Source organism: Symphalangus syndactylus, chromosome 14 (genome assembly GCF_028878055.3).
Source record: "Symphalangus syndactylus isolate Jambi chromosome 14, NHGRI_mSymSyn1-v2.1_pri, whole genome shotgun sequence".
NCBI lineage: Eukaryota > Metazoa > Chordata > Mammalia > Primates > Hylobatidae > Symphalangus > Symphalangus syndactylus.
In genome coordinates, this window is record NC_072436.2 from 117,934,190 (window position 1) to 117,951,467 (window position 17,278).

Genomic DNA, 17,278 nt, shown 5'->3' on the forward strand with positions numbered 1-17,278 from the left:
TCCTGGGTTGTGGGGGTGCAAAATGAAACTCGGCTACAAAGAGCATTAGTAATTCCTCTTCCCAACCACACAGTTCAGCTCAAGCGATCTCCCGGTAACAGAACCAGCCGCTGTGCTTACCGTGAACACGCGTTTCTGGGTTCACGCCGAAGGTTTCTATTGAAGTGCATGTTGTTTGCCAAAAAATAAAAATAAAAATACAGTAAGTCCAAAATCTCTTCTGTCCGATTTCTAAGTTAAAACCGTGATCACAGCAAGAGGAATTTACGTGGTACGGAGACGAGGGCAGCAACTTCCAGAAGGCAAAGCGATCCCGTCAGAGGGACAGGCGGCTGAGAGTCTACAGCAGACCTGTGCTTCGGAGATGCCACACCGTGGCGAGAACTGCCCTCCTCTTAATTCCCCGACTAAGCTGCCAAGGCGTGGCGATTCTTGGGGTCTTTGTGGTGTCTGGTGACCTGACAGCATGTGCCCCAAATCCTGGCCCCTGCACGGCCTGGCTGCCACCCCTTGGCTCTGCCCCCCGCCTGGGCTGCCCTGGGCCCCAGCGGCCAAGGCCTCGAGGGCACCCAGAGCCAGGGGAACGAGCAGTTCAGGTGTTTGCAGACAGACAAGCCTCTGAGAACAGGCCTTAGGTCCTAGAAGCCCGGGCTCTCCCGGCCGGCATTGGTCAGAAAGTCAGTGCCCTGCCCGCAGCATGGGTCCCCCTAGGCTCTGTGGCAGCCCGACTGTCAGCTTGGGACAGCCTTTTCCAGATGCTTGGGGAGGAAACAGCTGCCCTCAAACTCTTGGGAATTCACTTCCAGGCAGCAAGCGAGCCCAGGGCGTTTGTCCAGGCCCAGGACCCTTGGTCTGCAAGTTGGAGCCCAGCCAGTGTCGATGAGCCAGTCAGCTGCGTGTCTGAGGGAAGAGCTTTGTCCTCAGCGTGAAGCCACGGGGCACCTGGGTCCCCTTCATCAGGAGCCGTGGAGACCCCAGCCCACCGCACTTTGATGCTCAGCCCACTGTTCTGAGGCATGAAGTGACCCAGAGGCGAGGCCCCTCCTCCAGAGGACACCTGCCACGCAGAGGACGCCTGCCATGCACACAGCTCCTGGTGCAGCTGTGCCACAAGGAAGTCTGCGTGCTGAGCTGAAGCACTCGGGGGCGGAGCCCACCTCCCATGCCAGTTCTCTCTTGCATGAGGGCAAGAAAGTGCGGACACCGTCCCAGGAAGACAGGAGAGCCACAGAGCCAGGTGGGACCCCAGGCGCCACCCCTGCTGCGACTGGGCCCCCCTCAGATACGGAGACGAGAGGGTCTTGATAGACCCCGCAATGCCTCTGCCTACGGAGCCTGCCAGTGGTCCCCTCACCCGGAGACATGGTTTCCACCCACCCCCAGCTCGCAGAGCACTCGGGGAGAAGCAGTGGCTGCTGCAACAAGCCTGCAGCTGCTCACAGGGGCACCGGGCTGTGACCTGGCTCCAGGGCAAAGCTCTCCCCTTTGAGTCTCTCCTGCGGAGGCAGGACCTGTTGCAAGTAATTCCCTGTGTTTACACGTGGGGAGGAAGGGCCACTGATACGGGTAAGGGGATCCTAATGCCAGAAGGGTGGAGGAGGTTGTGGCTCGGAGGGAGGCCTGGCGGCCCTCCTCAAACACCACGTTAGCCGGTGCTTTCAGGGACTAGGGGCTGGGGGTCTGTCCTGAGCCATTGTGCAAGGGTACACCGGGGGCTATCACTGCAGGGTGGACTGCAGGCCTCTGGGGGCCAAGTGAGAGAAATGGGGTCTCCACAGAGCGTCTCCTTCTCCGCATACGGCTATCAGATGCTTCGAGTTTCCAGATGGCAGATTTGGGGAAGTGTGTCCCAGGACACACGGGCATCAGGAGAGGAGCTGCTGCAGCCACACGCTGCGAGGTGGGAACATCGTCGATGGGCCTGGAAAGTTCCTGCATTCCGAGCAGAGCGGGAGGGTGGCACGGGCAGCGTGGGTCCCCGGCTCCCTTTGGGTCTGGTGCGTTTATTGGCCTGTCTGTGCCATTTTTTTTTTAGAATTAATTTTGGGCTGAAAAGCCTCAAAGAAGGCTTTGTTCCTTTGACACTTGCTCTGGAAGAAAAAAAAATCCGTGGAAAATCTGACATCTGCAATGTAGAGAGAAATCAATAGATGGGAGGAATATAATTATCTTCCACTCCTGAAAGAATTTTTCAGATTTTTAAGTGTCTCATATCAGCTTAGAATTTGAATGACATTTTAATTATTTTGTTTTTTTCTTCTTTTCCTGGTTTGAATCTCCATAGAGTTCCACTCTCGGATTCTGCAGGGAGCAGAGCTGGTGCTCATGCGGGGGGAGCGGTGGCGGTGGCTATGCCCCTGCCCGGTGGAGCCGTGCGTTTCATCAGAAGCAGCAGCTCCCCTGGGTGTGCGCAGTGCCTTGAGGAGTGGGGCCTGCTCCACCCGGTCAGCTGGACACCCTCGGCTGTTTTCATGCATGTTTGCAGAACAGGAGCCCAAGCAGGAAACAGTCGCCAGTGCTTTTGTGATCTGAGCAAACCCAGCTTCCAGAAGACCCGACTCTTGGTTTTTAAAGCAGTTCACCCTTCAGGTCTTCAAACAGTAACACTCGTGGGTGTTCAGCACCCTCCCTGCCATTGGGGGCGCAGGGCGTGTGAGGGCGGGGGCGTGCAGCAAGACCCTAGAGACGGCGATGCTGGACCCAGACGCGGCCCCGCCAGACGCAGCCTTCACAGCGCGCTGGGTGGCTGAGCCTCTGAGGCCCGTCTGTGGACCGCGCAGCCTGCGTGTGGGTGGTGTCCCGTCTGGCTCACACGAGGAGCAGGTGCCTGTTGCTTGGTGTTCCTGTAGGGCCGGGCTGGGGTCTTGGTCCCACTCCCCTGCCGTTTCTCATTCGTGTCCCTCGGCGTCGGTCACTTCGGCCACGTGCCATCCTTCAGGGCGCGGCGCACCCTCTCCTGGCTCTCCCGCTCCCCCGCCAGTCTCGCGGGCCCCATGTTCCAAACACGTCGGAATTGGACACGCCCCTCCTCTGCCCTGGTCGTCCTGCGCAGACAGCAGCAGAGCCTTCTGCCTTCTCGGTCACATGTGGCCAGAGAACCCAGCGGCTCCCGTGCTGCCTGGCCCCGGCTAGGGGCCCGCAGCCGCCCCGAAGGCCCTGCCGTGTGTGGTTGGTTTTGTGTCGGCCTGGCTGGCCTGGGGTCCCTGGTCCATCACCAAACACTGGCCTCCGTGCTTCTGGGAGGTATTAATGTTGCAGATGTGGCTCCAGCCCGTGATGGGCTGACCTGGGGAGGAGGATTCTACTGGGAGCCTGAGGCTGACCTGACCAGGCAGGAGACCGAGGCTGGAGCTGGGGCTCCCTGGAGAGGAGGAAATTCCATCCCAACAGCAGCTCCGGCCCCTGCTCTGGAGGTCCTGATGCCCCCACAGGCCTCAGGCTGCACCCCCCACCGTCTGGAGGCCAGTCTCCCGCAATGGGACCGCAACTGGCGCCGTGGCGGATGGGACCCTGCATTCCAGGGGCTCCTGGGCCTCCCCCTGCGGCCTCCTCAGCCCTGCTGTACCCCACTCTTCTGCCTGAGGAGGGCGCCCTTACCCTCCTCTTCATCCCTCATGGCCATCCCCACCCCGCCCCCGGGCTCCCTGCCCAGGCCAGCCCTGTCAGCTCTGTCCGGGCCCAGGCTGGCCTCCGCTGTGAACAGATCATGTTCCCCAAATTCCATTTCACATGGAAACCCTGAGCCCAGTGTCATGGTACCAGGATCTAGGCCCGACACCCCAGCACGCCCACGGAGGGGAGCATTCGCTGATGGGAGGCAGCCGTTACGGAAGTGTCCCCAGAGAGACCCTCACCCCCTTCCCACCGTGTGGGCAACAGCGAGACGGCGCCACCTGCAGCCTGATGCAGCTGCCCCAAAGCCCACCATGCTACACCCACCACAGCTGTCGGCTCCGAACCTGCGGCATGGATTCCTGTCCTTTATGTGACACTGTGTCTGTCACGCCTGGTGGCTGTCCTGCCTCTCTGCACCTTGCCGCACCTGCGCCTGCACCATGCGGCCTCTATGGGGTGGAGCGGGGCCCGGCACCTCAAGGGCACTCAGTGCTTATGTGCCAGGTGGAAGTCGGGTGGACAGGGGGACGGGTGGGCGGACGGCCAAGTGGACAGGGGGACGGGTGGGTGGACAGTCTGGTGGACAGGGGACGGGTGGGCGGACGGCCGGGTGGATGGGACGGGTGGGCGGATGGCCGGGTGGACGGGACGGGTGGGTGCACGGTCCGGTGGACAGGGGACGGGTGGGCGGACGGCCAGGTAGACAGGTGGATGGAGCCCAGGGGATTTGGCAGGGAGTGGTTATGCAGGAGAAACCCTGTCATGGAGGAGGCGGGACTCACTTCCACGTCTGTGCAGTTTCACCTCCCACGCACCAGTGTGTGAGAGACACTGGATGTGAATGTGTGTCTCAGCGGTGATTTTAGGGCGAGCAGGAGGAGGGGACAATTTGTTGCTGAGTTTTGAAGGAATCATCTGAAGCCGTGAGTGCCCCAGGGAAAGCGGACGGGTGTGGGAGCCGACCCCTCCCTGGATGCTTCACTGTGGCCCTGGCACTGCAGAACCCCCAGCCTCCCTGCCCAAGTCCCACCTTCCCCAGTGCTGACGGCTCCCTCTGCAGGCCCCTGGAAGCCTCTCCCATGCCCCAGGCGTCCTCGCAGCGGGCGAGCTGCAGTGTGTGGGAGACACACGGGACCTGCGCCTGGGCTCCCTTTGTGCCGCAGGGGGCGGGGCTGAGACGCGTGTGCACTGGGTGCTCGCTCTGACTTTGGGCTCATCCTGGAGGCACCGAGAAGCTTCCCTCTGACACTGTCCATGGGGTCTGTGCAGGGCGTGGTGCATTTGTCCTCTTTAAAGACACGAAACTTCTGTAGCGTGATGATGCGTGGAGCTCTGAGAATGAGTGCTGGGGAAGGCGCACCAGGTGCTGACTATAAAAAGGAAGCCGCTGTTGTTCACGCCCGCGGTGTGCACTTGACTCCTGTTGATCAAAGCAGCCCTGAATCTGCCCTTCTCAAGTTCTGCCTTCCTGTTTCATACATAAGGTCCCCTCCCTCACGGCGCCTGCAGCCCAGATCCACGGCCTTCGTGGACGGTTCATCTTCCTGGGAAGCTGTTTCTGTCGGGGCTGCCGTGTCCCCAGCCCCCGTGACTGACTCTCCCTCTGCTCTCTTCCTTGCAGGGCCTGATCAAGATCCGGGGGGACCAGTGCTGGCGGGACCTCACCTGCATGGACTTCCACTATGAGGTGAGCGTGCCGCACAGCGTGCAGGGTGAAGGCAGGGCACCCGGCCTCACGCCGCCCCGTTCCCACTCTTGATGGGGCTCGGTCCTGCACACCCTGGCGAGCTGTCGCGTCACAGGGTCACCCCCATTGATTCAGGACATTCTCTCCCACCTTTCTCCGGTGGGTGGTCACATGGGGGCTTGCAGGCGCCCCTCACTTGCTGGGGCTGCAGGGACGGGGTCTGTGGCCCTCCATGGTCTTTTTTTTTTTTTTTTTTTTTTGTGAGATGGAGTCTCGCTCTGTCGCCCAGGCTGGAGTGCAGTGGCGCAATCTCGGCTCACTGCAAGCTCCGCCTCCCGGGTTCACGCCATTCTCCTGCCTCAGTCTCTCCGAGTAGCTGGGACTACAGGCGCCCGCCACCACGCCCGGCTAATTTTTTGTATTTTTTAGTAGAGACGGGGTTTCACTGTGGTCTCGATCTCCTGACCTCGTGATCCGCCCGCCTCGGCCTCCCAAAGTGCTGGGATTACAAGCGTGAGCCACCGCGCCCGGCAGCCCTCCATGGTCTTGAGTGCAGCTGGTTTGCTCTGGTTCCTGCACTGGCACCCTCTGCTGCTGTCCTTGGTCCTGCCTGGGCAGGACCTCTCCTACGGGCCGGCCTCTCCTTCCTGGAGTCCACAGCTCCCCACCGTCCCCTGACAGGTGCCTGGCTGCATGCCCAGCCCCTGCCACATGGAGCTGTGGCTCCATCATTACCTGGACACAGGGAGATATGTCCCACAGGGCAGGTGTGAACCACAGCACAGTTCCACTGTGCTTGGCCCCCAGGCCCAGGCTGAGTCCCTTCAGACACTCCGGTTCCTGCCAACTGCTCACATGTTCATGTGGGGGCTGGGAGTGGTCTGGGGCCTGGAGCTTGGATAGTCATTTGCTCTCAGTCCATGTGGGAGCCTCCTGGTAGCACCGTCCCCACCCTGGGCCTGTCTGGTCATGGCCACGGTGCACCTAGCACATCTCAGGCCTGGACACCCCGTCCTGCATTCGGCCTGTCGCTCACAACTGCACGTGGAAGCCATCATTGTCTCTGTGCCGCCGACAGCCAGTGACAGCTGTCTCATTGCCTTTGCGTTTTCTGCCAGGGTTGCTCTGGCACTCACCGCCTCCAAGCGTGGAGCTGGCGCCGTCCTCACGTGGCGCCTGTGCTGCGATTCCGGGTCTTGGTCCACTTGCCGGCCTGGGACAGGCATTTGTGCCTGCATTTAGTGGCTGTGTCCTGACTTTATTCTTCAGGCTCTTGAGATGTTTCCATACCCCATCAAATGCCCCGCCTTGCTGAGGACCCGTGAGCTCCTCTCTTTGTCCGAGAGCAGGTTCAGCTGATGGTCTGTGAAATACCAGAAGGTGAACACTCTCAGCTCTGTGGCTGGATGGTCCCAACACAGCCGTGACGGGGAGCAGCGGCACAGCACACATACGTGAGAGGCTTTTGCCAACACAGCTGTGCACACCGCAGCCCACGCCAGCCACCCTGCCGCCCCCCCCCCAAGGTCCAGTGCCCTCAGCCCAGGTCAGGAAAGCTGAGGGGACCCATGTCTCCAGACATCCTCAGGATAGGTCAGAAAAGTGGGCAGGGGGGCCTGTGTCTCCCCCATCACCCTCAGGACGGGTCAGGAAAGTGGTGGGGGGGTCCCGTGTCTCCAGATGCCCTCAGGACAGGTCAGGAAAGCTCGGTGGACCCCTTGTCTCCAGGCCAGAAGCTCCACAGCGCATCTCACTGAGCCCCCTGGCCCAGCACCAGTGGTGACGGCAGTGGTGCAGTAGGCTCAGGTCCACGAAGGCTGCGTGCTGGTGAGGACCATCCCACGCAGGTTTCCACTGGCAAGAGACGCTGAGGCGCGCACTGTTTCCCCACAGACAAACACTCTGATGCCTTCTCTACGGAGTGGCTGCATTTCAAAGCCGGCGTTAGGCATCCTGGGCTGCGTCTCTTCAGTGAATGTGGCTGCTCTGGGCCCAGGAGTGTCTCAGGATCCCCAGGACTCGCCTGGCCAGGACCACAAGGGTGCGGTGTTTCTGGGGGACGGGTCATGCCACAGCTGCGCTCTGGTGAGGACGCAGGTCGCAACTCGGGGAGGCGAGCTGGGGGTGCCCACAGCTGCCTGTCAGCACTGCCTTCCCCTGTGTCCACGTGGCCAGCTGGGATGCAGTGGGTCTCGCCCCCATGAGCACCCAGTTCTTCCTGTGCCTCAAAGGCCCAGGACTGCCCCTCACCAGAGCTCTCTGCTGTGCTGCGTGCGAGGAGTGCCCTGTGTCAGCCATCAACTCCACCAGTTCAGACATGGCCCGAGACGGTGGTCAGGGTGGGCCCGGTCTGGAGCACACAGGCAGGGGCAGCCTGGGCCTGAAGGATGGCCCTGGATGCTGGATGTCTCGAGTCACCCTCGGTGTCACTGCCACCCAGAGGGTTGGCCGCAGCAGTGTCAGGGCCACAGGCCGGGCCCAAACCTACTCTCCCTGGAGCTTGGAGCGTGGCTTTATCTGGGACCTCCTTGTGATTAGCTAAGATGAAGTCAGAGTGGACTGTGCTGAGCCACAAATCCAGCGACTGTGTTCTTAGAAGAGGCCCAGACATATGGGGGGTCCTGTGCCCACGTGGCTGAGCTTCTGGAAGGTGGAGCCTCCTGGGAGGTTGGATTGTGGCTGGGGCCACTCCCATCTCCAGACACTGAAGCTGCAGTGCAGGGTGTGTGAGGTCAGGGCTGTTTTCATCCACATCTCAGGACAGGCTGAGCCTTAGCTCACAGAGAGCCATGAGCCTGATGTCCTGATGGTCACACAGGGTCCAGGGCCAAGCCAGGCAGCGTGAGGCTCTGGTAGCAGCTGCTATCCCGGCGGGCGGGGCCGGCTCCCTCCAGCTGTGGAGGCTGTCCTCGGGGAATCGCATTTCAAAACCCACTGTGACTCGAAGAGGCATGAGGGAGCCCCGCTGAGTTGGGAGAGAGCCCAGGAGCCCTTTTTCTTACTTCCCGAGGGCCCCTTGGGGCTCCAGGAGCGAGTACCTGGAGTAGCCAGTGTTCAGAGCAGTGCGGCGCCATGCCTGCAGTGGGTGGACCACCGTGACATGGCTCTTTGGGGTTCACTGTGTCTCCTGCGGCAGGAATGGCCCATGTACCGACCTCAGGGGCCTGGACTCCACTCGACAGACGCAGCAGTGGCCATGCCCAGTCCAAGGCCAGAAGCACTGGGGGGTCCTAGGGACAGGGGGCAGTGTGTGGGGAGAGCGAGGACACCACATCTGGGGTGGGGTTTTAGGGACAGCTACATGGGGACCCCGGGAGAGGGATGCACAGGTGGGCAGCAGGGCCAGCCAGTGTCAGGCAGCAGCCGTGAGGCAGGGGGGTCCTCAGCTGGGACGGGAGCTGCATCCCCCCCTCTCATCTCAGACTTGTCTCTCACACGAGGATGCTCCCTCCCGTGTGTCTTGATGATGAGGCCCTGGTGAAGGTTTCAGGAAGTCAGGGTGTCATCTGCGAGCCCAGGGCCCTCTGTGAATCCTCTCTCTGAGGAGGACCTATTCTGGAAGGTGGCAGGCCCCTGCCTGCAGCCCCGGAGCCGTGCCCTCTGCCCCACAGCATTGTGGGCGGGGGCCTCAGGCCGTTTTGCTGTCTTTCCACTTCTTGCTGGTCAGATAAGGAGTCAGAGAGGGGTGCCCCTTTCTCGGAGAGTTGCCTCTATGCTGTGGGGGACGCTGAGCCCCTTCAGGAGCCTGGAAACCTCCGGAAGTTTCAGCAGCACAGAGCAAGAGGCAGCCATGCACTGCGGGGACACCTCCCTCAGGACTTCTCCCTCCAGGCTCAGGAGTTCTGAGTGTGCAGACTTCTCTCCCCAGAAGGAACTGCTCCACCACGGCCATCCACAGCCTCACACTCACACACCCACACTCACCGCTTTTTCATCTGCTGGTAACGAAAGGCAGTTGCCGGCAAATTCAGTCGGTTAAGCCAGAAGCAGCGGGGAAGGTGTCCCCAAGGTCCAAGAGAAGAGGCCAGCCCCCCGGAGGGTGAAAGGCGACCAGGCGGCTCTGCCTCAAACTCCCGACAACAAGCCTGTGGCTTTCCTCGCGTTGTGTTCCCAGATCTCTGTGGACTCCACCGGGTGCCCTGCAGCTAACTCAGTTCTGACGACCTCTACCCAGAGTGAGTGCAGACCCCGCAGGCCAAGGGCTCAGTCCCATGAAACACCGGGGATGCACGGACGGCCGCTTGCTCTCAGCCAGCAGAGGGACCAGAGCCATGTCCTCAGCCCTGTTGCGAGGACCCCCAGGATCCCAGGGCCAGCATAGGACAAGGGTCAGTGACCAGGGACGGGCGCCATCCGGAATGCAGCAGGCTGTGGGGAGGGTTGCTGCGGTCCCCACGTCGGAGCGGTCGCCTGACGATGCGGATGCAACAGCAGGTTGTGAATGTGGGGGTCATGCAGCTGCTTTTAGCAGCAGGGATGGCACTGACTGCTGAAATGGAAAATCTGGGCCTGTCCTCTGTCTCCACTTGGGTTTTAGGAAGTCAGCTGTCGTCAAGAAGGATGGAGTGAGGACTCCCACAGATGGCTTTGTTGCAGAGAAAACTCACTGGATCTGGAGTACATGGACCCTGAACGTTGCAAACAATTCTCCGTTGCTTTTTAGGGGAGTTGAACTTAACTCTGTTGCCAGAGAGCTGCGGGAAATCCAACACTGTCATTCAGTCCCACGGCGCTCCTTCCACTCCCCTTCTGGAGCCACTTCCCAGACGCGGCACAGGGCAGCCCCTGCCAGGGCCTGGGCTGACAGGGACCCACGGCCACTTCCCTTGCTGCCTGCAGGAGTACCCCACTGAGCTCCACCCCGTGCACCCTAAGGCTTGGCCTGAGGCGGGGTCTGTCTGCTGAAGGATGCTCTCAGGGCTACAGACAGGCCCCGTGACGGGCACAGAGTCCCCCAGCGTTGGCTCACCGCCAGGGACCAAGCCATGCACCGCAAACCCTCAAGGAGCTGCCTGGCCAGTGCGGGGGTCCCCTGGATCTGCCTGGGGCCACCTACACTCCTGGAGCAAGGGTGTCCCAGCCTGTGGCTGGCAGCCTGCGGCTTGGGGGTGCGTCTCTCGGCTCCCACACATGCAGGGGGAGTTTTAGGCCAGTGGTTAAGTAGAGTGATCCGGAAGCACTGCCCCTGCCTGAGGTCACGGTCTGCACCCTGACTCCGGGCTCAGGTCACGGCCATGCCTTCCAGGGTGTCTGCGACCACCCTGCTCACCCTGAGGTGCTCACGGAGACGAGGGGCCATTCATGCTAGGAGCACACACTCTGCGTGGGGCAGACCACACAGAGCAGCCCTCTCTGGACTGGGCTCACGGAGTTCTGCGGGGCCTCCAGGTGTGGGTGGGAGTGACTGAGGGGGTGCAGAGCTGCTGTGGACGCCCCCGGGGGACATGGCCTGCTGCCCAGAGCAGCCTTGCTGACAGAAGCCTCGGCTCACGCCCCCCTGCCCACCGAGCTCCCCCATGGGTACCGAGGCCGCGTGTGCCCCAGCACTCCCAGCAAGCTCTGCAAGAATCCGTGTTGAAGTGTTCAGCCTGGCCCGGTCAGCTTCCACGCAGTGTATCTTGTGGCTGGTGCATCCCCGTGTCAGGCAGGCGCCCCTTTCCAGCCTGCCCCCTCAAGGCTCACACAGAGCACAGCGGCTGCGGCTGCTCCAGGCGGACTCCCAACAGGGAAGCTGAACACAGCCTTCTATCCTCCCGTGTCCCAGGACCCACCTGGCAAGGATTTGGGCCAGGAGATCCTGTAATGCCTTTAACTGCGACCAGGGGCTGTGGGCTGCCAGCCCGCTCAGGCTGTGAGTCACCAAGCGCCCTCAGATATGGGGACTCGCTAATGTGGGAATAATACATACTCAGATTGGCGTCGCCGTGAAGACCGTAAATGTCACCATTAGGGGAACCACGCCTGAATCCCATCCGGCAGGCTGGGAGCCGAGGCTTCTCGCCTTGTCTGCTGGCTGTTTTATTGGTTTTTGTAAGAAGAGAATGTTTTCTCCGTGTGCTGGGGGCTGGGGAGGAGGGGCAGTGCCGACCCTGGGGAACGTCGGGGTCTCAGGTGGGAGGGGCCTGGGGGAACGTCGGGGTCTCGGGTGGGAGGGGCCTGGGGAACGTCGGGGTCTCGGGTGGGAGGGGCCTGGGGAACGTTGGGGTCTCGGGTGGGAGGGCCCTGGGGAACGGCGGGGTCTCGGGTGGGAGGGGCTTGGCCTGGCAGGTGGCCCGCTACAGCGTGGTTTTGGCCGGGCCCGGCTCACAGCCCCAGGCCCGTGCCCTGGCATCACTCAGCAGAGCAGGCCACTGGGCAAGTGCAGGCCTGAGGAGACACCGACCTTCCGTGGGCCTGGATTTTCCGCTTCTCCTGGGGTCCTCTTGCCAGGGACAAGCGGTGGCTGGGGGAGACAGGGGTGGCGCCTCAAGGTCAGCAGTGCTCTTGGCTGTTCTACCCACGCAGCCGAGGACAGCAGCGCCTGCATCTGAGCCCTGTTCTCACGCAGCCCTGTGCTGCCCACCCTCCATGCGCCCCTTACTGGCTTGTGTGAACCTGAGTAAGTTCTGTCTTTCCAGCTTTAAACTGATCACCCACTACCCTAGGGCGGTTGTGAGAATCAAATGTCGTAACATGACGTGGAATGAAAGTTCCTTAAAGGCTCCAAAGAGACGGGGATTTTCCAGATATCTTTCTGTTACTGGTTTCTAATTTAATTCCTTTATTGTCAGAATATACTTGATATGCCTTGAGTCTTTTAAAATTTAGTCGGATTTGTTCTGGAGTCCAGAATATGGTTTGTCTTAGTGAAAGTTCCGTTTGAGCTAAAAATGAACAGACAGTGTTCTGTCAGGATTCATTAGATCAAATTGGCCAGTAGTGTTTTTCTTTTTTTTTTTTGAGATGGAGTCTCGCTCTGTCGCCCAGGCTGGAGTGCAGTGGCGCGATCTCGGCTCACTGCAAGCTCCGCCTCCCGGGTTCACGCCATTCTCCTGCCTCAGCCTCTCCAAGTAGCTGGGACTACAGGCGCCCGCCACCACGCCTGGCTAATTTTTTTGTATTTTTAGTAGAGACGGGGTTTCACCGTGGTCTCGATCTCCTGACCTCGTGATCCGCCCGCCTCGGCCTCCCAAAGTGCTAGGATTACAAGCGTGAGCCACTGCGCCCGGCCCAGAAGTGTTTTTCAACTCTTCTGTACTTCCTCATTTTCTGCCTGTTTTATCAATTATGGAGTTAAGGGAGATTGAGATCTCCAACTATAATTATGGATTTGTCTGTGTCTGCTTACAGTTCTATCCATTTTTGCTTCATGTCTTTTGAAGCTCTATTATCAGGTGCATACGTGTTTGAGAGTCTTCTAACCTCTTGATGAACGTTGTGAAATGGCCTCCTAACTCTTGATCATATTCTCTGCTCTGAATCGTGCTTTGTCTGGTGTGAAGGTGGCCAGTCCAGCCTTCTTGTCACTCATGTTCATATGGTATGTTTTTCCGTCCTTTACCTTTCGGCCTGTGTGTGTCTTTGTGTTTGAAGCGGATCTCTTAGAGCCGGCGTATGCTTGGGTTTTACATTTAAATCCAGTTTGACAAGTCCCGCCCTTTATCCGGGTGTTTGGGCCGTTTGCATCCAATGCAGTCTTTCCTGGGGAAGGTTTCAGCCTGTTGTCTTGCGATTTGTTTTCTGTTTCTCCCATGCGTTCTGTTCCTTTTTGTTGCTGTTATTTTATACCTTCCTCTGGATTAATTGAATATTTTCGTGACTCCTTTTTATTTTCTATCTTGGCTATAACTTTTTTGTCTTATTTGTGTGGTGGTTTTAGGGTTTATGGTATATGCCGTTAATCCATCACAGCTCACCTTCAAGTTATACTATGCTTATCTCATAAATGCTGAAAGAATTTTACAACAATATTCTCCCAACAGTATTTTCCCCTCCTGGCCTTTTGCTGTTATTGCCAAACAGTTTGATTAAACGGTCCAGTTATCTTTCAGAGACATTTCATTCAATTGGAAGAACAGCCTCATTGTGTATCCATATACTTACCATTTCCAGAGCTCTTTACTCCTGCGTGGGGATCCAGGTTTCCATGCGTGATCGTTCTCCCTCCACCTAACATCACCATTTCCAGAGCTCTTCACTCCTGCGTGGAGATCCAGGTTTCCTTGCGTGATCGTTCTCCCTCCACCTAACATCACCATTTCCAGAGCTCTTTACTCCTGCGTGGGGATCCAGGTTTCCATGCGTGATCGTTCTCCCTCCACCTAACATCACCATTTCCAGAGCTCTTCACTCCTGCGTGGAGATCCAGGTTTCCTTGCATGATCGTTCTCCCTCCACCTATCAGACTTGACATTTCTTCCAGCATAGGTTTGCTGGTGACAAGTTCTTTCAGCTTGTCAATGTCTGAGAAAGTCTTTATTTCACCTTCATTTTTGAAAGAGATTGTTGTTGGGTATAGAATTCTAGGTTGACAGGTTTGGTACTTTAAAGATTGTACTCTACTCTCGTCTCATTTGCATTATTTCCTATGACAACTTCTTATCTACATACTCTGTAACATCTTTATTTGCGTGTAAGATTTTTATCACGAGTTTTAAGCAATATTCGATTATGATGTATAGTTTGTAACACTACTCTAACAGATCTGCTTCAAATATGAAGACACACACAGGCTGTAAGGTAAAGGATGGAAAAACATACCATACAAACACGAGTGACAAGAAGGCTGGACTGGCCACCTTCACACGAGACAAAGCAGAATTCAGAGCAAAGAATATGTCAGGAGTAACAGAGGCCATTTCACAGTGTTCATCGGGAGGTCAGAAGACTCTCATACGTCTATGCGCCCGATAATAGAGCTTCAAAAGACATGAAGCAAAAATGGATTGAACTGCAAGCAGACACAGACAAATCCGTGAAGTTGGAGATTTCAATAATAGATAAAGCAGGTAGATAGAAAATAAGGAAGGATATAGAAGAGTTGAAAAACACTACTAACCAACATGATCTACTTAACATTTATAGGCAGTTTGTGACAATTTGATTCTTTGTCAATCAAACTACAATCAAAGTGATGAATAGTGTCATATTGTCATGCAGCAAAATGTGACCGTTTGGTTATTTGGTGTTGTTTTCCTCGTATTTTTTGTGCTTGGAGTTCACTGAGTTGCCTGAATCTATAGGTTTATCATTGTCATTACATTCGGAAAATACTTGGCCATTGTTTCTTCAAATATTGTTTCTGTACCTCTCCAGGATGTGAGGAGGCTTACACAGGTGCGAGTGCTGAGCCCTGTCTGGGGTGGAGGGTGTGTGAGTCAGTACTAAGTATCTGTTACCCAAAGACTCAGAAAAACTTTTACTTTGGTTTCTCTAAAATGGGGTTTTCCCACTAACATCAGAGTTCAACACTGTTTGGCTTCTGGATTCAGGCTGTTTCAGAGATCTGCTATTGCCCAACACACCCCAAGCCTCAGTGGCTTAGAGCAGCAGCATCTTTCTCCTGGTCCTGCGATGGGTTCTGCTGGGCAGCTCCTCTTTCTCCTGGTCCTGCAATGGGCTCCACTGCCGGCTCCTCTTTCTCCTGGTCCTGTGATGGGCTCTGCTGGGCGGCTTTTCTGCTGAACAGCAGCAGCTTTCTCCTGGTCCTGTGATGGGCTCTGCTGGGTGGCTTCTCTTTCTCCTGGTCCTGTGATGGGCTCTGCTGGGTGGCTTCTCTTTCTCCTGGTCCTGTGATGGGCTCTGCTGGGTGGCTCCTCTTTCTCCCGGTCCTGTGATGGGCTCTGCTGGGCGGCTCCTCTTTCTCCTGGTCCTGTGATGGGCTCTGCTGGGCGGCTCCTCTTTCTCCTGGTCCTGCGATGGGCTCCACTGCCGGCTCCTCTTTCTCCTGGTCCTGTGATGGGCTCTGCTGGGCGGCTTTTCTGCTGAACAGCAGCAGCTTTCTCCTGGTCCTGTGATGGGCTCTGCTGGGTGGCTTCTCTTTCTCCTGGTCCTGTGATGGGCTCTGCTGGGTGGCTCCTCTTTCTTTTGGTCCTGTGATGGGCTCTGCTGGGCAGCTCTTCTGCTGAGCAGTAACAGCTTTCTCCTGGTCCTGTGATGGGCTCTGCTGGGTGGCTTCTCTTTCTCCTGGTCCTGTGATGGGCTCTGCTGGGTGGCTCCTCTTTTTCCTGGTCCTTTTATGGGCTTTGCTGGGTTGCTCTTCTGCTGCACGTGGTGTCAGGTGGGGTCATTCATGAGCTGATAGCCAAGCTGGGAGGTCCAGGAAGGCTTCACTTGTAGTGGAACTTAGTGCGTCTCCCAGTGGCCTTGCCACTTGGCCACAATGGGCTTCCCCACAGCTTGGTGGCCTCAGAGTAGAGGGACCTTTAATGGGGCTGGATCTGCCTCTTCAAGGACTGAGCTTGAGAGTTCAGAACATCACTCACGCTGCATTGTATTGGCCAAAGCTGAGTCCCAAGGTCGGCTGGGATTCCAGGGGAGGTGAGCCACGCTCAGGAGGGGCAGTGGCCACCACAGCTGAGCCTGATGCTCTTCTCTTTTTAACACAGTATTGGGTCGTGTCAGCCCCATGTCTGTTATATTCGTCACTGTCTTTATCACTCAGTGTCGTTTTTGTCTATCTGCAATTGCCTTGGTGGAAAGGGAGGGTTGCACGTCCACAAAGGCGTTGCACGTCCACAAAGGCTTTGCACTGTGCCCCTGCTGTGGCCCCTTCCCAGGTGAGGTTCTGAGAGCCGGTGGCAGTTACCACTTTGGGACACAAACATCCAAGGGCCGCTTCCCACAGGGACCCTTGTGATTGGCTTGTTCCTGGAACACATGGGACCTTCTTCTTCATCCCAAGACCCTCACCTAATAAGCAGAAGCAGCCTCCCCTCCCCTCCCCGTCGAAGCTCAGCCGACACACGTCAGCAGCGTGCAAGAGGGAAGGAGAGGTTAAAGTCCCCTACCCCAAAAGCCAGACCAAGAGCTGGGACTTCGGGTGTGGGCCTATCCCTGGAGATGCTTGTTCCCAACACCTGGCCAAGACTGCTGCCTCCTGCGTGGGTCTCGCCACAACCCCAAACACCCAACGAGCAGCCTCAAAGGGAGGTGGCGGGCCAGGTGTTGTGGTTCTTCTCTGGCTTCTCCCTGTGGGCACTGGGGGGTGGGTCCCACACGGGGCGCTCAAGCCCCAACAGACGACGCTCGTTCTCCCCCAAGATGTGCTGCCTTCCAAGTCCCTAAACAGGTGTCATCCCCTTCATTCTTTCCTCATGTTTTTCTTATTTAAAATTGTCTTTTTAGGAGAAGTTTGCAGGCTGTTTCCTGAGGTCTGGGCCAGCAGCCCCGCCATGCCCTGACCCACCATTCCCCTGGCCACGGGCTGAGTGTCCCGGCCACACGGGAGCTCCTGGCCTTGCCTGCAGCATGCGACACTGCCACACCCACCTCATGGCTCACAGCCGAGTTTCAGGTCGTGATGTTTTCTCCCAGCCTCAGTGTAAACAAAAATAACTCTTTGTCCTCCAAGCAAATGAGCAAAGGCCTCAGGACCCTCCCCAGCCCACAGCTCTTGGGGTGCCCTGGGGCCCTGTGCCCGGATGCCCCCTTGGGTGTGCACGTGGCCGCCTCTCCTGCGCTTCCCACACCCCCACCCCGGAGCGAGCGCTGCCCGGCACAGCCCCTATGTGTGCTTTCTACCACCCGGGGGCCCCGACCTCCACGCAGCCTATCTGGACCCCGGGAGTCCCAGGACCTGGGTGCGGACTCTGAAGCGTCTGGGGGCCACCTCCCTCCCTGCAGGGCATGTTCATCGTTGTCCCTAGTGGAGTTTCTGCGGCTGTGCCAGGCCCCATGGCTCCCACGGGCTGTGCTAGCAAGGCCTTCAGCCCTGAGCAGCACGCGGGCAGGCCCTTCTGCAAAGCCAGGCAGAGCGCGCAGCATCATCCATCTCAG

At 58.1% G+C, this 17,278-nt stretch overlaps 1 protein-coding gene across 3 annotated transcripts in view; it reads left to right on the plus strand.

The window, feature by feature from the left end:
- The window catches only part of LMF1 (lipase maturation factor 1), a 107,856-nt gene that overhangs the window by 63,676 nt on the left and 26,902 nt on the right, over positions 1-17,278 (plus strand). For all 3 annotated transcript variants that reach the window (XM_055241269.1, XM_055241270.2, XM_055241272.2), the window contains one exon: positions 5,237-5,302. In XM_055241269.1, coding sequence (XP_055097244.1) covers positions 5,237-5,302 — 66 coding nt within the window. The remainder of the gene's footprint in view (positions 1-5,236; positions 5,303-17,278) is intronic.